Source organism: Sciurus carolinensis, chromosome 4 (genome assembly GCF_902686445.1).
Source record: "Sciurus carolinensis chromosome 4, mSciCar1.2, whole genome shotgun sequence".
Classification (NCBI taxonomy): Eukaryota; Metazoa; Chordata; class Mammalia; order Rodentia; family Sciuridae; genus Sciurus; species Sciurus carolinensis.
This window is the reverse complement of record NC_062216.1, coordinates 114,315,428-114,337,841: the sequence shown is the minus strand read 5'-3', so window position 1 is coordinate 114,337,841 and position 22,414 is coordinate 114,315,428. Positions and strand designations below refer to the sequence as shown.

The 22,414-nt window shown below is 44.5% G+C and overlaps 1 protein-coding gene across 1 annotated transcript in view; it reads left to right on the top strand.

The window, feature by feature from the left end:
* Gtsf1 (gametocyte specific factor 1) overlaps positions 1–15,118 on the top strand; it is a 38,152-nt gene extending 23,034 nt beyond the window's left edge. Inside the window, exon 7 of the mRNA XM_047549775.1 lies at positions 15,054–15,118. Within this exon, the coding sequence (XP_047405731.1) occupies positions 15,054–15,118 (65 nt within the window). The remainder of the gene's footprint in view (positions 1–15,053) is intronic.
* Positions 15,119–22,414: the final 7,296 nt, after the last annotated feature.

Here is a 22,414-nt window from a genome sequence, read left to right as displayed (position 1 = left end):
CATTGAACTAGGAGCCATACACTTATTTTGAATCTAAGACCAGCCCTATGACCTTGGAAATGTCAAACTTTCTGTACCTCAATCCTCTCTTCTCTGTATAGAGGGAATGGAACTAGATGACTTTTAAGGTTCAGTCACACCCTAAAATTTTGGTTGTTTTGTTATTCAATTAAAAGTATTTTTGAAATAAAGAGGATGATGATTATATATCCATTTCTGGGACTTTTGATCATTCTATAAAATTTTCCTGTCAAATTTAAAATATTCTCTGAGGCCATCCAGATAAGCTGAGAAAAGGGGTGGGGGGAGGCACCTAGAAAGTGAAGGGACTTTTGCCCTCACCTATTCAATCAAATACAGCTTTCTAAAACACACAGAGCAACCACAGTGTTCCCTAATTTCCCAATTCAGGGTTTTAGTTAATCTTTTCCCAAGAGTTACGGGGGAAGAAACTCTTCAAAGAGTCATCACTGATTCTAGGAGCTGGAATAGCTCATCACAGTCTCGCTTAAAAGTGCACTGAAAGCATGCTCCGGGCTATGTTAGCTAGGCCAGAGATTAAATGGAGCTTTCCGCTTGGTCCCTGCAACCCTGCAACCTCCTTCGGGCTATTTGAGGTGCTTGCGATGCTTTTTGGCCTAATTTTTTTTTTTTTTTTTTTTTTTTTTATTCATGACTTGTCCTTCCTTCTCCTTCTATGATGTAAACTGCTTTTCAGAAAACCATTTCCAGACAAACCTTCAGATGTTAGCCAAAGGTCAGTTTGCCAATACTGGTTTTTTTGTTGTTATTTCCCTCAAAATAGGAGACACCCGGCAGCGACTACAGCTGACTCCAGAGAATGCCATGGTGTTCCAGGAGCTGTGTGCAGCCCTTCATTTCTCCCCTGCTAATATGCTTTCTTATTTTCTTCAAAGCTTGTTTACCAACTCCAGCATAGTCCCTTGACTCTCCTCCCTTCACTCCGCCCCCTGCATTGTACATTTCAAAAGGTGGAGAAAATAACAGCTTTTTCTGAGTCCTCTCCAGTGAGGACTGCAGAATCGCCAGGGCCCTTATGTCAGATCTCACAGCCTTCACCAAACCTTTGTGTAGAGATGGACCAGGTTAGCAAAAACGGGGGCAGGGGACCCGTTAAACACAAAAAGAGTTTCTTCCCTCAGGAAGAAGGGCTTCTAACAGAACCTAGGACTGCCTTTCCTTATTGTAGGGGGAAAATGAATGAGGGTTCAGTTCTCAGCCAAAAATGATACAAACCCCAATGTTGTATCTATTGCTACATGGAGCCAAATTAAATGGGATGTACACATGGAGGTTTGTTTTAGTTACAGCCCTACCCTCAGGCCATTTATAGTCAAAGGCAGTGTTTCTCAAAGCATGGTCCAACTAACTATCACCTACATCAGAATTACTTTGGATGCTTATTTAAAAATGCAGATTCCTGGGCTCTAGTCCAGATTTCCTGAATCAGAAAATGTGGAGCAGCACACATTTTTTTCATAACATACCTTAGATTAATTCATATATACAATAAAGTTTCTGAAACTACATATTATTGAATAAGGACTTCTAAGAAATTTACAAGGAAGATACTTAACACTATTGGGAGTTTTTAAGTACTCAAGTCCTTAAAAAATCCACACTAATCAGAGTAGAATATAACATAATAGTAATTAAGAACCTAAAGATAATAAAAGTACAGTACCTATGACATAATTGTTTAAAGGTATGAATGGAAAATACATCATTTTTTTTTAAGTATTAATAGTGAACACTCAATACAGTTAACTGTATGAGTAAACTGAAGGTCCTTGATAACAAAATCACACAAACTGTATCTAACAAGGTTATCTCCAACATTGTCTTAATTTTTTAATTCCTTCCTTTTAAAACAAAATTCAAAAGACATTTAAAGGGCATACTTTAAGTCAAAATTAGGCTTCCAAAAAATAAGAAATGATTACATTTTTTCTTTTGGATTGGGGATTGAATACAGGTACACTTTACCACTGAGCTATATCCCAGCCTTTTTTAAATTTTTTTGTTTAACTTTGAGATCATGTCTTCCAGAGTTACTTAGGACCTCATTAAGTTGTCAAGGCTGACCTTGAACTTGGTATCCTCCTGTCTCAGCCTCAAGAGTCACTGGGGTTACCCCACCCCAAGAAATGACTGCTCTTTGACCCTGATAGATTGTAATGTGAGGTGGGGAAGGAGAAATAGATTTCTGGATCTAATGTAAACTGTTTTCCTAGCCCTGTAAAACTCCATGAATTGATATTATTTTACAACCAGTTTCAAGCATGTGATTAACACTGTCTCCTGTTTCACCAATAAAGAATTCAATTTGAGAGCTGTCACTACTTATAAATGACCTTCATTTCTGAATATGTAGCCCATGGTGTCAGCATGGATTGAATGATTGTTAATGGATACTAATGGCATTTTCTTTGCTCATAAGCAAGAGAAGAAAACTGCTTATAGATTTGAAAAGAACAGTAGAGGACACCCCCAGATTCCCATATCTGAATTGGGTAGGATACAGAGACAAGTTTAGGCAATTTTTTTTTTTTTTTTGGTGGTGGTACTAGGGATGGAACCCAGAGGTCCTCTACCACTGATCTACATCTCCAGTCTTTTCTACTTTTTATTTTGAGACAGGGTCTCACTAAGTTGCCCAAGGTAGCCTCATGGTTGGAACCCTCCTGCCTCAACCTTCCAAGTAGCTGGGTTTGCAGGCATAAACCACCACATCCAGCTTAGTATAGGCAATTCTTTATCTAAGATTTATTTTGCCCTGCCCTAAAGCTAACAGGAATCCTATAATCTAACTCCATTTATCTGTCGCTTTATGGGCATAGGAGAGTATGGTATTTATTTTTTGGTTTTCATCTACCATTCCTGGCTTATAACTTCCTCCCCAAAACAAGTCACAGAATCTCTAATCTTCCCACATTTTTGTTTTGGAGCTGACCATAAAAATATTCTCCCACCTACCCTTGTCCCTTTTTGTGAAATGGTCCTCATTCCACAGAGGTCCTGCCCTATACCCTGTAGGGAGAGAGGACTGCTACCCAAATGGGCCAAAAAGAATGCTGAAGCAGACAGACCTTGAGCAGGGGGAATCCTCACCCAGTCTACTACAGTCTATTAGCATTAGATATGAAATAGTCTCCCTCCATAAAAATCCTAAGGGACTGGATTTGGAGAACCTCCAGATAGCTGAGCAGATTTCTGGAAGGTAGTACGCTGAGAGAGGGTATAGAACTTGTGCACCCTTTCCACCATGCACCCTACCTTATTGTGCATTTCTTCATTTGTACCCTTTGTAATATTCTTTATAATAAACCCATAGACATGTTTCCCTCAGTTCTGTGAGTTGCTGAAGCACATTAATCAAACCCAAGAGTGGGAGTTGTAGGAAACTTGATTTATAGCCAGTCATTCAGAAACCCAAGCAAAACAACCAGTGCGTGTGGTTGGCATCAGAAAAGGGGGAAATCTTCGGGACTCAGCCTGAGGGATCTGACGTAATCTCTAGGTATAGTGTCAGAATTGAAGGACAGCTTGCTGGTATCCTCTGCAGAGGTGATTGCTTGGAGTGTGGGGAAAACCCCCTCACACCTAGTGTCAGAAGTATCTGTGTTGCGAGAGTATAGCAGGAGAAGCCGAGTTTGAGTCTGAATTCCTCAAACACTGAACAGAGTTACTATCCTAGGGCAACTGAAGGAAGGAAGCTCTTTATTCAGCCTCTGAGATTTTTTTGATAGAGAAAGGACAGCATAGAGGGGATATTGTACCTCATCTCCCTAGTACCTGGTCTTGAAAAAGTAGTCAGTCTGCTTCCCTGAGAAAGAACCATCTTCAACAGATTCTATGAGGAAAGATTTAGCACTAGGATAAAGGTGGAGTATTGAAGTTTTATTCTCTATGCTAGTTGTAGACAAAGCTGCACATTGTTGATCTCCGTGGTGTCCAGCAGGTGGAGTTACAATCTAAGGCTGCCTGGAACTGCCGTGGAAATGATAAGGCAATAGTTAGTTCCCAGAGTCTTCTAAAGCCTATGAGAAAGAGTCAAGCAAGGTGCTTCTGCTGCTTTCTAGTCCATTCATCCTAACCCACACACACCTCATTTCTCTTCCTTCCCTTTCAAAGAAACTTTGGCTTGGAAAAAGACAAGGAAAGAAAGAGAAAGGGAACTTTGGCCTGAGGTACGTACCACATATGACTCCTTAGCTTCTGGTATCAAACTAGGGAAGAGTGACACCAAGAACTCTGGAATCAGGGAAAGTTGGGAAAAGAGGGATCACAGAGACATTTGAAGGACTTTTCTGAAGTCCAGATCCTGGACTGTCCATCTCGGAGTCTAAGTTGGTAGTGAGCCATCCTCCTTCCTGACAGTCTGACAATGCCAGTATCTTAATATTTACATGAAGAAACCACCCTCCTAAACCTCACGTACATATACAAACCTACAAGTGACACAAGACAGGAACAGCAGGCCAGGAATGTGCAACGTAGGTATCCAGCCAACCATCTGGTACCCATGGATGATAAGGCATCAAATTAGTACATGGGTGAGCACCTTGCCTGCCAGTGGGCACAAGGCCATGACCACCAGCTGGGTACAATCAGCCTGCCAGGGTAAAAGGCATCCCATTGCACTGTGCCCATCAGCTTCCCTGCCACAAACTGAATGGAGTCAGAAGTTCTGAGAGCCCTCCAGCCTATGGAGAAATAGACTCAGTTTCTCATTGAAAGCAACAAGGAACATCGAGGTCAGGAAAGGAACAATGCTCAACCTAAAACAGTAGCAAAGTCTCTTATATGGGTGGGGCAGGGCGAGTTTGGATCCCAAACTGAAGTTGGAAGTCAGTAGTATAAAATGGAATATGTAATAGAAGTAGAGTGAAGGCAAATGTGGCATGGTGAAAAGAGATTGTAATAAGACACCTGGACTCTGTCCTACATTAACTGTATGACCTTGGGCAAGTCATTTCCTTTCTCTGGGTCTCACTTTTCTTAACTATAAGATGAGGCCATTGTTCATAAAAACAGACACATAGTCCAATGGGACAGAAGACAGACAAAACCACACAGGTACAGTCATCTGATCTTTAACAAAAGTGCCATAAACCGATATTAGAGAAAAGATAACCTTTTTAAGAAATGGTGCTGGGGAAACTAGTTATCCATGTGTAGAAGAATGAGACTAGGTCCTTATCTGTCACCCAAAACAAGTCAACTCAAAATGGATCAAGGAACCAAGCTACTGTTTCAAAGTGATATTCGTCTGGGTCATGTCTTTTATATTAATATATATTGAGTTTGGATATAAGGGAAGTCTGTCTCTGATCTCTTCTCCATCCCACCCAGAGCTGCTCTTCCTCACCTAAGTCTTTTACTGCCCATTCAGTTAGTTGTAGCTGTGTAGTGTTTACCTGGTCTCTGAGAAAGGCCCTGAGCCTGAACTTATCCTGTGAATAGAGGCGTCCCTTTACTTCCCCTCTAGGTGGTGTTTCGCTTCCTTTGCCCGGGTGAGTTTCTATCAAATACTGGAAGACTCTCATTTACTGGAGCTTCTCTAAATACCCAGACTTAAAAAAAATATCCTGTTTAAAGATTGAGAACAGAGTTTGGAGATATCCCAGTATGACAAACAACATTTACTCATCTGAGTTCTGTTGTCCTCACCATCCTGGAAAATCTTAACTCTCAGGGAAGAAAAAAAAAATGGTCAAATAGATTAATTAATATCTTTCATCCAATTGCATTGTGCTGAATTTCAAAGGGAATGTCGTTTCACCTCTCATCTTCTACCAAATATGTTCCTGTGCTGTGTCTGCCAGGTGAGAAGTAGGGAGAGTGATTGAAGCAGTAACTTAAGGTAGAAACAAGTATAAAACAGGAATCCTACTTCAAGGAATTTATAATCTATATTTTCTGTTAATGCATAATGTTACCCCTAAAGTGTGGTTACTTAAAACAATAAACATTGCTTAGATATTGTTAGATTTTAATGGGTCAGAATTCAAGAATAGCTCAGCTAGGCAATTCTGACTCAATGTCTTCATGAGGTTGCAGTCAAAATGTCAACTAGGGCTGCAGTTATCTGAAAGTTTGGGTTTGACCACCCAGTACTGCCAGGTGGCTCATTCACATAGTTGGCAAATTGGTGCTGGCTCTTGGTAGAAAGTCTCAGTGCCTCTTCACTTTGGCCTCTCCATTGGCTGCTTTAGTATCTTCATGACATGGTGGCTAGCTTCCCTCAGAGGAAGTAATCAAGAAAAAGACCAAGTTGGAAATGCAATGTCTTTTATGACTTAGCCTTGGTAGTTAAACATGTCATTTCCACAGTATTGTGTTAGACACAGGGGCTAACCATTTTTCAGGCATAAAATGAAGGGAACATGGCATAAGTACCAAGAGATACAGGTCACTGAGGCCACGTTGGAAACTGACAATCACATAATCCATCTGGAGTCTCAGAGTTTTCATAAGCAGTTAATAAAGCTAAATAAAAGAGGTAGTATGTAGCTGGGCATGGGTGCACACACCTATAATCCTAGGACTCCTGAGGCTAAAACAGAAGGAACACAAGTTCAAGGCCAGCCTCAACAACTTAGACCCTGACTCAAAATACAAAATCAAAAGAGTTAGGGGTGTAGCTCAGTGGTAAAGTACCATACCCCAATACCACCAAAAATATATATATTTTTAAGCCAGTATGTTTATAAACCTATAAAAACTTTTAATATGTTTATGATACAGCAAATTTTGATCTTCTACAAAATGCCATCCAGTAAAATAGACCAGCAGATTCTCTTTTCATTAAAACTTTTTTTAACTCCTTGAAAACATTCTTCAGAGTAGGCTAAGGGTTTCATGAATTCCATGGTAATCTTTATGCAAAGAATGTAGACCATGCTGCTGTAACAAAGAGACCCACAAATGAAGTAGTAGTTCAGAGGTAAAAAGAACAGGTAGATAGTCCTTGACTGGTGGAGAAGACTGCACCTCGGGGTCCAGGATGGCTGCTTAACATGTCATCACATCCCAGTACACAGAAGTAAGAAATAGGAAGTAAAGAGCTACTAGTTTTCTTTCTGAGATCATGACCCAGAAGTTACACACATTGCTTCACTCACATCCCATTGACCAGAACTTAGTGATGGGGCCCCCGCCTACTGGAAAACAGGCAGGACAGTATCATATCCAGCTGGCAGCCAAGTGCCCTGCTGCATACAACACAGTGTGTGGGTAGCCAGGCAGAAGGGTCATATTACCAGAAGGAAAAATAGACTAGATCCCATGAGTCAGTGATCTCTGCCACACTTGGAAAACATAGAATTCTGTGGGGACAGATCAAGACCACCATTAACAAGTAATTGGACCACATCTCTAGATCCATTTTAAGAATTGGCTGCACATTAAAAGCATGATAAGTGAGAAGTACTATGTTGCTAGAAGACTACCCATGTTAAATGTCATATAAATATTTTAAAATATATATTTGTCACAATTTTATAACGTCACTGTGTCTATTTTTATTACTTTCTTTTTTTTCAGGGTCAAGGATCAACCTTAGGACCGTGCACATGCTAAGTGCTCTGCACTGAGTTATATTCCCAACTCCTTTATTACATTTTTTAAAGGCTCAGTTTATTCAAATAGTATTTACTAATCCAGGCAATGTCCTAGACCATGGAAAACAGAAATAACAAGAACCTTACTTTACAGAATTTAGTCTAGTAGAAGAGACAAACAAAAGATATAATATGGAGAGGTAAGTGCTATGATTGGTGAAATCTGGAGTACTCAGTACAGGGAACTAGGAAGGCTTTTTGGAGGAAGTGATATCTGTGCTGAGAACTGACCTATGAAATAGTCACATTACATTTGGAGAGTATATGAGACTGAGTAGATTTCAGATTCATCGGAGAGGTTTTAATATTTACTTCCAAGAGCTGCAATTGTACAGATAGTATGTTAAATTCTCCCAACAAATCCATGAAAAAGATATTATCTCTATTTTACAGATGAATATAATGCAACTCAGGGAGGTTAACTACTTGCCACTGTCACATATCAAGCAAGGGAGGCAACAAACTCAAGTCCTCTTTTTCAGTATAACAGACATGTTTTCCTGTCCAAAATAAAAGCACATTAACAAAAAGCAAATGTCAACATTGAAATTCTATGGAATATTCTTTCATGAAGTATTTATAGTTGCTTCCATCATATGGTACATACAAATGTATTCAATTTCTAAATTGCATAAGAACTTATAAATATCCTGGATAATTAAGTGCTAGACTGTGTAGTGCAGACTACAGCAGGACTTCAGAAGAGTGGGACACAGCAGAGTCAGAATGAGCTGGGAAAACTCGTGCAGAGCTTACGTGGGCCTCAATAAAGCATATAGACGACTGTGCATTCCAGATGCTGGGCTCACAGGAGCAAGGCCAAAGATAACTGGGTCCATTAATGAGACAACACTGAGACCCAAGTGACTACAGCAGAAGGTATATTGGAAAGAAGCTTTCTGTTATTCCATGTACCAAGCAGGAGAAGGTAGAAGAGGTAGAGGCTTCAATGTCATTTTACCCCAATTAATTGGTCCTGATGTGGCTCTACCCTACTCCCCCTTTTCTAGAATTGAAAAAAAAAAAAAAAAAATCATTTCCAAGATCTCTCTTCTCCAGTATAATCATATTTCTACCTTGTATATCAAGATGCGTATATTTGAGAATCACGAGTTCAAAGCCAGCCTCAGCAACTTAGCAAGGCCCTAAGCAACTCAGCGAGACCCTGTCTCTAAATAAAATATTTTTTAAAAGTGTGGGGGTAGTGGGCTTGGGATATAGCTCAGTTGGTAGAGTGCTTGCCTTGCAAGCACAAGGCCCTGGGTTCAATCCCCAGCACTGCAAAAAAAAAAAAAAAAAAGACTGGGGGTGTAGCTCAGTGGTTAAGTCCGTCCGGGTTCAATTCCTGATACAAAAAAAGAAGAGGGTGTATAACGATTCTCCCAGTACTGGTTTATACCAACCAACAGGCACACAATCCTTACTCCTTTAAAGCCAAGTCTAGTGGGATGCAAGTAGACAATTCCAAGAGCAGAAGGGGTAAACTGAACCAAAAACAAAAGCATGATATTTCTTGTAAGATGTCAAAGTGCTTATAGCTATATCATGTAAGAGACCATGGCAAACTACATGGAAGGGGATGCGAGGCAGGGGAAGGGTAGTCCCAGACTAGATGAGGTTTCTTACATCCCTGAATCCCTGTGGTCAATCCAGAACCATCAATGGGAAAAGGGTTGACAGAAGGGCTACTTTGCTTCCAAAGAACTGCCCCTCCTGCCTCTGCCCCCAAATAAGCAGTGAGTGGGAAGCTAACCAAAGGGAGAGACTGGAGGTGCCCTTGGGGTCAGGCAGGAACCAGCAGCCTGAACCCAAGCCAGAGGAAAAGGCCATTGTCTGAGTTGCTTTCTGGATTTCCTGCCCTCAAACACCTACCCCGCCCAACATGCACACTCAACCAGTCCTTTTGGCTCTGCCTCTCCCATCACTGGGGTCAGGAGGCACTGTCTACCACTAGGACAACAGGCCCTCAGGGTCCTCCTAAGTGAGAAGGAAAATCAGCCAGATCCATCTACTGTGAGGAAGGACAAAAGAGATGACAGTGCCGGCCTTTAAAATCACTAGAGGAGCCAGCACAGTGGTAATCCCAGCAGCTCGGGAAGCCTGAGGCAAGAGGATCACAATTTTGAGACCAGCCTCAGCAACTCAGCAAGACCCTGTCTTTAAAAAAGGACTGGGGGGCTGGGGAGATAGCTCAGTTGGTAGAGTGCTTGCCTTGCAAGCACAAGGCCCTGGGTAAGCGCCTCTAGGTTCAATCCCCAGTAGCCTCCTGCCCACCAAAAAAATAAATAAGGATCACTAGAGGAGGATATTTCACTCACTTCCAGCTTCACCCAAAAGATGTGGAGTTTTCTGGGAGTAGAGAGCGATAGCTGAGTGGCGGAAGAAGTGGGGTGTGTGTTTGCCAGTGTCTGTGCCTCTAGGCACATCCAGTGGTTTTAAGCTTGGGGAGAAGTCAGCAGACTGGGTGTGGCTGAGAGTCAGTTCATCCTGACTGGGATAAGGAATCTATAAGGCCAGTTCTTTTGAGATCCCTGGGCCCTCTGTCCTACCAGCCCTGACCTTGATCCTGTTTGTGACCCTGACGAGACCAACTTCCCACTCCCAGCTGATTCCCATTCCAAATCACCCACTTCCAGCTCCTTGGCCCCTCCCCCATCTACAAGCTCACTCCTCTGGCAGGCTAGCTGGGCTCTTGGCTGGGAACTGAGCTCAAAACGAAACGGGCAGTTGGGAGGTGTGATTTATGTCTCTGACTTCACCCCAGCTGGAACCCAAAAACACTGACCTCCTCCACATGCCCTTTGGCAAAATTCATCTTCCTCAAAAATCTCAGGCTCTTCTAGCTAGTCAGAGGTCATCCAGGCAAACTAGCTCATCCTCACTCCCAGACCCCTCTCCATCACACTACCATTCACACCTCCACCTCCTGTCCAGTGAAGGATGGAAGAATGCATTAACTTTACAATCACCCACAGGAGATGCAGTCTCCTATCAACCCCCAATAACAGGGAAGTCCCTCTATATATCTATGTATTTAGTTTCCTTCTCTCCTGATATTGGACCAGTAGTTGGTGAAACTGAAGGGGAGCACACATCTAATCCCACCTACTCAGGAGGCTGAAGCAAAAAGATCACAAGTTGGACACCAGCCTGGGCAACTTAGTGAGACCCTGTTTCAAAATAAAAAATAAAAGGCTAGGGATGTAGCTCAGTGGTAGAGAGCCCCTGGGTTCAATCCCCAGTACCAAAAAAGAAAAGAGAAGGAGAGCTAGCTCACTCAGAATTCTGCATTCTGAGTCTCTCCAGGTCTCTTTGCAAATTTAAGGCAATCACCAACCCTATGATTATTTCTATCTCTGAAGACTTCTCAGAAACATTCTCAAAGATATCAAGGTACTATTTTCTCACTCCTAAACAGTAACCTGGGATGTAGATACATATCTTTAAGCTCCATTTGTCAAGGGCTGGAAAGCATACCCCACCCCAATCCGCAAGCCCAGAGGCAGGAGAGATCTTACTAGGATGTGAGAGTCCCCTAACTCCTCAGGGACTTCCACCTTTACCAGTTAGAAAGCCCTGCTGGAACACATTTTCATCTTTTCCTGCTTTTAAAGATTCCTCATCAAATGGCCTGTTAGCTTTAGAGGGTTGTTAGAAAGATTAAATGTGGAAATCAATTTGAAAGATATAAATGCTGTTCATAGGATTATTTTGAAGTTAATGGAGGTAATATATGTAAATGCTTAGATCTATAGCTGGTATTTGATAACTGTAGCTGTTTTTCCTCATAATACCTTTAAATTGCAGAGGGACCTGGGGATTTGCCCTTCCTAGAAGTTCAGAGCTCTTGATTTCCTTACAGGTTCCTTGGATGGGAGGCTCAGATTCCTAGGTTTTAGTTTCTGAAGGTACAGGATCCAATGAATGAGTCCATCCTCCATTCACTTTTTCTGAAGTCTGCCTTGCCTGGCCTGGCTTCCCTCCCATTACCCCCAGCAGAGCCTTTCCCCCCAGAGCCCTGAGCTCATCCTGGTTACCAGTTATTTGTTTATTCCTGGCCCCCACAGGAGGACTCCAGTTCCTTCTCTGGTTTTCCCCTGAGTTTCTATATAACAATCTGAGTGTGTTGGCCTAAAATGGAACCTCAAGAATAATGTCATCCAATTCCTTTGGTTTAGAGAAAGACAAAATTGAGAGCCAAAAGGCAGAGTTCAAGTTGGAACCTCCAGGATGAGTACCTGGATCTGTCCCAGGGGGTCCCCATCTGCTTTCAGGGCTGTAAGAATTTGCATCCCCTTCTTCCTTTGCTTCTCTCAGTAGATAGAATAAATCACTCTTTTTAACTTCCTAGAACATAAGCAAAACTGGAGAAGAGCTCCAGGAAGTCCCTCCACACATACAACCTTGTTGGTTTCTTCCTCATTTGTTGAGATCTTCCCTGATCCTTATTTCTGCCCCTTTTTACACATTCCTCCCTTCCCACCTTCCACCTCCAGTCACTCACATTTGGATCCTGTGCTAACCTGCATATCACGTAATAATAAGTTGCTGAGGCTGGCTTTGAACTCACAATTCTCCTGCCCCAGCCTCTCGAGCCACTGGAATTACAGGCGTGCACCACTATGCCCAGCTTATATTTGTTTTTTAAAAAATGAATTTGTTGCTGGGCGTGGTGGCACAAACCTGTAATCTCAGCAGTTCCAGAGGCTGAGGTTGGAGGATTTCAAGTTCAAAGTCAGCCTCAGAATCTCACAAGGCCCTAAGCAACTCAACTAGATCATGTCTCTAAATAAAATACAAAAAAGGGCTGAGGATGTGGTTCAGTGGTTAAGTTCAATCCTGATACAGGAAAAAAAAAAAAAAAAAAAAAAAACCTTTAATGGGTCGATTACTCTTTTTCTTTTTTTTTTTTTTCGCAGTACTGGGGATCGAACTCAGGGCCTTGTGCTTGCAAGGCAAGCACTCTACCAGCTGAGCTATCTCCCCAGCCCTCAATTGCTCTTTTTGAGAATGTTTAATCTGAATCTATCCAAACACCCAAGGTGGGGATCCCAAGTGGGGCACACTTGACCGTCAGATTCTGTGGCCATCACCACCCCACATAAGCCCCATACGAGGCATTCTTATGTCTCTATCAGTGAGGCTCAAGAACCAGCTAGGTGGGCTGGTCTCTCCTGATGTGAAACCAGATTACTTAAATTTACATCCCAGCTTTCCCATTTATCTTGGACAAGTTAATCAGCCTCTATTTGCTTAGTTTCTTTGTCTTCTGAGATAGGGCAATAGTACCTTCCTCACAGAGGGGCAGTGCCAATTAAATAAGTTAACACATATGTAAAACTCTTAACATGTGCCATAAGCACAAGTTATTATTATTATAGGAGAGACAATAACTCTAGGAAGCTGTGTTCCCATCCCTACCCCCTACATACCTTGGCCATGTGGCCCAATTCCTTTATCTTCTGAGATCTCATTACCTTTCTCCAAATCTGCCCATCTGGGCCCTGTGCAATCTTACCCTTACCCAACCCCCCTCCATCCCCAGGGCCCCAAACCTGGGTGTGGGGGAGGAAAGGAGGAAGAAGGGGAAAATGTGGCCATTTTAGGGCAGAGGAGCTGTTGGAGGGGAGAGGAGAGGTGGGGGCAGCAGGGGAGTAGACCCAGAGTTGGGAGGCTCCTTATTGGGAAAGGGCCCTGTCTGATTATGAGAGAAAGAGGCCAGGCCTGGGCACTCAGCCAAGTCCAAAGAGCAGGCCCCAGGCCCTAGTCCTGGCCCCAAAGCCAGCAATGATGAAGGGACTAGGTGCGCAGTTGCTTTGAACCCTTCTCCAAACAGTCCACTACCTCAACCCTGCCCCTTCTGCCTAAACCTCCATAACTATTAAAGTAGCTAGAACCAAGAGTACAACCTCCTGTGCATATGTGTACGTGTTGGGGAGAAATAGGGACTCCTGCTTCTGGGCCATAATAAAATCAAACTGCTGTTCCAAAAGTAGCTGTCTCTAGGACATTACCCACCACCCACAACCCCCACTAACCGCCCCCCCATGTTCAACTGCTGGCTGTGAGCTCCTCCTACAGGAATTCAGCCAGTTCTGGGGAGACAGCCGGTGACTGGTGGGGTGGGGGGGGGCCCAAGGGTGAGTAACGGTTCCCACGGGGATAGGGGTGCCCATGACTAATCAATGAGAGAGAGAGAGGAAACTTACATTCCTTGACTTGTAGGGCAGTGGATAGAGGTGGGAGGTGGGGCAGGGGCAGACTGAGGCAAGGACAGCCAAGTAGGGACACAAAGAGGGAGGCTAGCTGGGGTGGGGGGCAGGGCATCTTTCCATCCCTGCTCTATCCACATCTCAGGCTGAAGGAGAGGCAGGACCCAGGTAATCACACACCTGGGTCCCTGCTTCCCATCCCCTGGCAAACAAGCCTCTCCCCAAATCCATGCAAACCAGGTTTGCTGACCTCGAATGGGTTGAGGAAAGGGCACCCTGGCATCTCACTGGCATTCCTCAGCCCTATGCGCCTACATAGGGGTCCCCTTCCCCAGAAGACCAGCTTAGAGAACCCCTGTGAAAGGCTGAGAGCTGCACTAGGGCATAAGAGCGGAAATGAGCTGGGAGCCAAGGTGCTGAAGAGAGGAAGGAAGCCAGTCTGCTGCCACAAAGGAGTCAGGAAAGAGAGGGAACAAACAGCCAAGTGCCTCCTACCACCCCCTCCTTACCTCCCCCCAGCCTCCTCCAGCCTGTCCAAGAACTCAGAGCCTCCAGGAGAGGGAGGAAAGGGATGCAGAGACCCTCATAGGGCACCCTCTAAAACTTCCAGCTCTGCAGCCCCCATGGCAGGGGCCAAGGGCAACTCTCCCCTCAGTCCCTATATCCACTCAGGTTTTATCACCGCACCTCAATCAGCCCCAGAAGTCCCACTGTCCCAACTTACTCTACTAAAAGGACCCATTCCTGTTCAGGACCTGCTCTCCCCAGCTCTCCAGGTATATGTGGTTGAAAAAGAAGGTTATGAGTTAAGGAAGGAGTGAGGTGATGGGAAGAACTTGTCCCAAACCTGTCACCTTCCACTGCACTGGGAAGAGAGCAGAGGCACACACACACACACACACACACACACACACACACACACTTTTGGTCCACTGATCACCCAGGACACAGAACCCCACCAAAGTCTACACACCAACACAAGCATGTTCAGAAATTCAGACAACACAGGCAGCATGCACACACACACACACACACACACAGGTTTTCACCTCACATACACATTCATGTCCTGCCTGGCCGGTATGCGAACACTCCCGTAGAGGGATGAAGAAACCTGGGCTAACTTGGGTCCAAATTCTATTCCAGCTTTGACTCCTCTAACGGCCTGTTTCTCCTTTCCCTGCTCCTCCCCCAGGACTGATCCCTGTGGAACATAAGCGGAAGGTAGACAGGAGGCACCTGAGGGTGCTTCAGCCTTGAGCCTGCTTGTGGTGAAACTGTCTGGAATTCTGGCCCCCAGCCCCTTCCCTGAGGTGAGCACATGGAAAACATCCAGCTGTGGTTGCTTGGAGAGATGAGCTCAGCCAGTCTGAATGGGGCTGGGGGCCTGGACTCAGCGTCAGACTTTCCACCTCGGACCTTACCCCTCCTTCCACCCCCAAATACCGCCCCTGGGATTCAGGAGCAGGAAAGGGGCCAAGGGGACTTCTGACGCAAACTTCTCAGCCTTGGACTGGTTTGGAGGGGGATGGGCGCTGAGCAAAGAGCAGACCAGATCTGGATGCACCTCCAGTCTGCTTCATCCCTGGGAAACACACCCAGAGGAGAGGGACCAAAAGAGACCCAGGAGACTAACCTGCAGGGTGGTGAGTGGGGAGGAGATTGACTTCAGGATTCTAAGAAGTGGGGGTGGAGAGGGCAGAGGACCCAGGAAAGAACAGAGTCAACACAAGAATATAAAAATGACAAAAGGGAAGAGAAAGCTGGGTCCTAAACGAAGGTAGGCTGGGGTGGGGAAAGAGCAGACCCACCTGTCTGCTTCCTGCCCACTCACTGGCCAATGAGAGCTCTTGACCCAGGAAAGGATTGGCTCTGCCATCCAGGCTTCCAAAGTCTATCCCACTCTCCAGGGCTCCTCACCTGCCCCACCTTTCCACATTCCTCTCCCCTTCCTCTGTCCTCGTCCCTCTTCTTCCTTTCCCCTATCCTCTCCATTCCTATTTCAGGACCCCTCCTTCCTGGTTCCCCCATCCATTTCTCTTTCACTCCTGGCTACCCTCATTTGACACTCTGCCTTTTCTCTCCCCAAGTCCTCTCTCCTGTCCCTCTCTGCTCTTATGTCCTCTGCCTAGCCCAACTCCCCCTCCTTCCTTTTCATCCCTCGCCTAAGCCCTCAGAGTTTTGTATGTATTAGTGAGCACTCAATAGTGTGTACAGAGCAAGATCAAAGGCAATTTCTGCATGCCATGCACAGTTCTAGGCACTTAGAGCAGTCCGAGATCTTTATTGGTTCAAAGATTGAAGCCACAGAAGGCTTTAAACTGAGAAGTAACATCATCAGAGCCTTGGTTTCGAGGGATTCAGTAGCCCAGTGAGTAGGGCAAATTGCAGGGGCAAAGAGACCCTCTTTCCCATCTCCTGCTTTCCTCTTAACTGTTACTTTCTCTTGGACTTCGTCAGTCTTCACAGGCTTCCCCACTAAAGATAACTTCCTCTCTTCCTTCTATGAATCTCCCCCTTCTTCCTTCTATTTTCCTTTCCCTTCACCCCCTATTCTGCCTTTCCTCCTCTGAACATCCCCCCTTTCCTAGAACATCTGTAAGCAATTGCTTGTAGAGGAGGATAGGTTGAGATCTTTTTCCCAGCCAGCTGTGGGGGTGTGGCCAGTCATGGCAGCCCTGTGGAAGGGTGTGGCCTGAAGGAAGGGCTGGTCTCCCTAAGGTGAAACTGCCAGCTTTGTCCCAACTTTCTCTCACCCCAGCCACCTATCTCTCTACCTAACCCCTCAACTCCTCTTCCCTGATTAATCTCTATTACACATTCCTTTCTCTATCTTAGAAACTAAAGGACCTGGTCCTACTCTCTAACCCCAGAGTTCTGTCAGCTAGAACCCTCTAGCCAAATGTTGACCAGACACAGGGCAGGGTTCTCTGGTGCCCAGTCTCTATGCTGCTGGACAGCTGTTAAAGGAATCTAAGCAAAGCATTAGGGAGCTACTCCTCTGGCTTCTCCCCTGGGACTCTGAAGTTCAATCAAGGGTTGAGGCTTAAAATGGGAAAAGAACGGGTGCTGAAAGGGCATAGTGCAAGCAGTCTTTGCTACAGGCTATGCAGGAAGCCACACAGATTTTGGTATGAGATACCTAGCAATAAACAACTTATAAATTGTAAATTTGCAAATTGTATAGCACAATACTACCTCCTTTTATGTATTATCATCTCAACTTTATAAGTCACAACCTTGGAATCCAAGAACATATATATATACACATATGTACACACATATATATATTTTTAAGGTAAACACAATACCTTTATTTTTTAAATTTTTATGTGGTACTGATGATCAAACCCAGGACCTCACGTGTACTAGGCAAGCACTCTACCACTGAGCCACAACCCCAGCCCCAAGTTTAAGAATCTTCTGAGAGACTCAGAGTCATATCTACAGATCCAGCTACATGGGAGGCTGAGGCAGAAGGATAACCCTTTTGTGTTTTGTTTGTTTTGGGTACTAGGGAGTGAACCCAGGGCAATTTACCACTGAGCTACATCTCCAGTCCTTTTGTTTGTTTGTTTATATTTGAGATAGGCTAAGTTGCCAAGGTTGGCCTCAAACATGTGACAAAAGGATCCCTTGAGTCTAGGAGTTTGAGGTTAACCAAGGCAAAACATGAGACCCCTGTCTCATAAATATGAATGTGTATATGGGCATGGCTGGGTATGTAGTTCAGTGGCAGAAAGAATGCTTTGTATACCGAAGGCTTTAGGTTCAATCCCAAGTCCCATAAAAAATCCTCTAAGGCAATACCATGAAATCCAGTAATCCACTACAAGGAAAGGAAATCAGTGTGTTGAACAGACATCTGTGTCTCTGTAATCATGGCAGTACTATTCTCAATAACCAAGATATGAAATCAACTTCAGTGTTCATTAATGGATGAATGGATAAAGAAAATGTGGTACATAAACACAATGGAATATTATTCAGCCATAAAAAAGAATGAAATACTCCCATTTGCAACAACATGGATGAACATATGTTAAATAAAACAAGCCAGGCACAGAAAGACAAATACCACATGATCTCATTCACATATGAAATCTAAAAAAGTTGATTTCACATAAGGAGAGAGTAGAATGGTGGTTACCCAAAACAGATAGTTAGGGGAGAGGGAGATGTTTGTCAAAGTATACATAATTACAGTTAGATAGGTGAAATACATTTCAAGAGATTTATTGTACAACAGGTGACAATAGTTAATCATGATATATTGTATTCTTGAAAAATGTACAGGTTGGTGGCTCACACCTGTAATCCCAGCATCTCAGGAGGCTAAGGCAGGCAAATTACAAGTTTGAGGCCAGCCTTGGCAAGTTGAAGGCCAGTATGGACAAAAAAGAAACAAAAAAGAAACAAACACAAAAAAAGAAAAATGTAAAAAAAAAAAAAAAAAGTAAAATGTTTATGCGCTCTCACAATAAAAACAGTAACTAAGTAATGCATGTGTTAATTAGCTAGATTTAGTCATTTTCCAATGTATATATACTTCAAGTATCATTTTATTCATGACAAAAACATGCAATGTTATTGATCAATTTAAGTATTTTTTAGTTAATTAAAAAAATTCTCCTAAGACCTGGTTCCTCTTCATAGTACTGTTCTGGAAGAAAGAGAGGGAACTGTGGTCCCCAGGAGTGCCCCACATCACCAAACTCATGAATGTTGGTGCCAATGACTCTCTATTTTATCCTTATGAAATGTTGCTAGGGACACCTGGAACTCTTGCAGGGATCACTATAAACCCCATTTATCCCATAGTTCAGCACTCCAACAGGTCAGCTCTTCCAGAAGGGAAGGGCAAGGAGATGAACCTATTTTTCGCCTTCTACATGATCCCTGAAAAACAAATGTACTCATTGTAAAGTGACGATGAACAGGGAGGAATTTATAGCCAAGGAAGAAGTGTGTGTGTATGTTCGGAGGCGGAGAGGTGAGAAGCGTCAGAGGTCCAGTGAACTCATGGGGAAGACTCATGCGGGTTCATGAAAAGCAAGGAGGGGGTCATTCTGGGCCCCATCTCCAACTTCAAACTATTAAAGACAAAGTGTATACTATGCTGCACACACACACACACACACACACACACACACACACACCTATTTCTACCTAATCAGAGATGCTGTCATCTCTGTGCAGAAAAAAATACAAAGAGCTGAAGCTAGTGAAACTGAAACAGCACGTCTGAGTTTGGGATGTAATCCTTGGCCTTCTTGTTCTCCTCCCTGGCCCCTTCCAATGCCCTAACTTCCTGTCTGGAAGGGTAATCCTTCCCAAGAGAGGTCTAGAAATGGCAGGCAGACTTGTGGGAGTAGGAGGGAATGCCTGGCTCATCTGTAGCCCCAATCAGATGTGCACTGGGAATCATGGTGCTCCACGTCCCTCCCTGATGGGCTCCAGATGTGCTTACATCTGGAAGACCATCCCAGGAAGCTGACATTCTCACCCACAGCTCTCACCCTGGATGGGTCTCTCCTCCAGCCTCCAAGCCCTTGAGCTGAGAAGTGTCAGGAACCCCTTGCTTCTACAGAGGTTGGACAATGGCAGCAAAGTGGGAAACGAAAGAAGAAAAGTAATGGGGATGGGGCAAGTGAGGCAAATAAAATGAGGTCAATGTTTGGACACCTCAAAGGATCTTCTTTCCTTTTAACTCCCTATCTGGGGTCATTACATTTTGCTGTAGAACTCTGGAGCCTCCAAAAATGCTGGAAAAAGAAAAAACATTAAAATCTGAAGAGAATTTGAAAGAAAAGACACTAGCTAGAGGGGGCGAACTCCTTCTCATTGATCTGCTCATTCTGGACCCCTGGGTCTTTTTACACCAGCATGCCCTCAGCCCTGCCCCTCCCCATAAATGCCCTTGAACTAGTCCCTGTCCCTCTGCCTCTCTCCAGCTTAGAAAAATTCCCAGTCTAGTGCCTGCAGAGACACCTGGACACAGTCTCAATCACTAGGTTCAGAGTCCTAGATCCCCAAGAGAATCGAAGCTTCCCAGGACTGCTCCTGTCACCCTAGCAAACATCTTTCATCCACCCCTCCTATTCTCTGAACAAAGTGGGGGTAGGGGAGGGGAATCTGGGTTTATTTTAGGTTTGGGACATGAGGGAGGGGTGGCTCCCAAGTCAGACAGGGGTAGGAGTGGTGGTGGTGACTCACAGATGATGGAGCTATCAGTTCCCCTAGGCAGAGACCTGAGTCAGGCCAGTGACAGAGCCCATGGGTTCGGAGAGCCTGCTCCTGTACTTTCCGACTTCCTTCTTAGACATGCAGAGCATTGCCCCAATTTCAGCAGCCTTTGGAGTCAACTCCTGCTATGACTGGGCTCCTACTCTATTGATGGGGATCCCCGATTCCCTTCAGCTTCATAACCTTCACAAATGTCCCTCCTTCCTTCCCCCTGTGAGATCCAACTCCTGCTCATCACCCCACCACAGGAGGAACAGGGCCCAGGACCAAACCTAGGAGTCACAAACCAACAAGCTCCTCTGACCCCCTTTCATCCAATTCTTAACCAGTCATTTCTGCACTGTTCATGCTGAGAATGCTATATTTGCACAATTCCCTGAAGTAAGCAAGAGAGGCTTGCTCTGGCCAGAAGCCACTAGCCTAGGGTCTCTGGCAAAACCAGATCTTCCCAGGTTTCAAGAATCAAGGGAGATCATCAGTCTCAGCACACCTATAACCCATTTGTGTTGGCATCAGCACACACGTTGGGAGCTTTTACTTCATAGCAACTTCAGCCAAAGTCACCTCTACCCACCTAAGTTTTTACGGGCCTCAAAAGGCTCAAACCTATGTCTTGAAATCAGAACACCCTGACCCAGTGTTCTCAGAATTTCCAGGCATTTGAGAATCCAAAAGAAGCCACTGATACTTGCGCGGTGGCACATTCCTATAATCCCAGCAGCTTGGAAGGCTGAGGCAAGAGGATCGTTAAGTTCAAAGCTAGCATCAGCAACTTAGCAAGGCTCTAAGCATTTAGCAAGACCCTGTCTCAAAATAAAAAGGGCTGAGGATGTGGCTCAGTGGTTAAGCACCCCTGGGTTTAATTCCCCGTATCAAAAAAAAAAAAAAGTTAAAAAGATAAAAGGAAAAAAAGGGAAGAGGTAGTCACTGAGTTTTATCACATATATGCACACAAAAGAACTTCCAACCAGTTTCAGAAGGATTAATGACCTATACATAAAATCTTTCCCCCACCCTACCCCTAAAGACTACAGATCTAGGTTAAAATCCTTACTCTTGAATCCTATTCCCTATAGAAATCCAACGCAGTTTAGAGGGTTAATAATGAGAAAAGCAAAGTTCTGGAAATCCACTGGGATTGGGTTTGGATTCCCTCTCTGCTCTTTTTTCTGTTCATGTTGTTAGTAAACCTCAGTTTCCTGACCATAAAATGAGGATAACAATACCTTCGGTGCTGGATAGTTGGGAAGATTTAAATGGGATAGGAGCAACTTAAAGGGCAGCCCAGAGCCAGGCAAATAGCATGTGTTAAATAAACCACTATTAATACTCTACCCATCCCACGCTACCGAAATTCAGCATGATTCCTGGCTTTAGAATCTGCACCTGCATCTTGAATCTCTGTCATTTTCTGTTTCTAAAACTGCTGTCTTTGGAGCAGGCTGATAGTGACAGTACTAACCCAATGAATGTCCTGGCCTTGCCCTTCATCCCCTGTGCCTCCATCATGATTAGTAACCATGATTAGGAATACTCAGTCATCACATCAAATCATTCCCATTGAGCAATGAAGGGACAGAGGTCGGGTTGAGAGAGAAAACAGAGCCAATAAGAGGCACCCATGCTGAGCCAGAGATAAACTGAGAGACAGACAAAGACAAAGCTGAAAGGAGGCAGAGGACACAGGGACAGGGGGCTGAGAGGAGAGGGCTTTGGATTTAGAGTCATAACACTTAGGTTTTAGACTACCCTATCTGGCTAACCATTTGACCTTAGACAAGTCACTTCATCTCTCCACACCCATTTTCTCTTCTGAAGAATATTGGATGGATGGCCTTGAGAGTTGGAGGGAATCCCAAATTCAGGCCCAACTGGGAGCACAGGAGGGAAGGCCAGACCAAAAGCAGGCATGGCAAAAGGAAAGGCAGGCAGTGTTGGGGCACTCAGAGAGGACTTATAAGGGCAGAGGAGCCAAGAGAGGAGGGATATTGGGTGAGAGTAGAAAAGCCAGCCAGGAGAATGACTAAGGGGCTCCCGGTTGTAACACAGGAGCAGGGAATGGACAGGGAGGGGGCCTGTTTGGAGTTGGCCAAGACTGGGGGGTGGGGTGAAGTGGGAGGAGGACTGGGGCAGGACACTCTGTCCCCTGTCCCCACCAAAGCTCCTGGGAGGAGCTGAGTCACACACCTCCCTCCCTGCACCCATCCCACTCCTACCCCAAGCTTCCAAATCCTGGGAAAATCTAAAGAGTGCTTGGACTGAGAAAGGAGAGAGCAAAATTCACATACATTGTGCTTTTCTGGGTTCTAC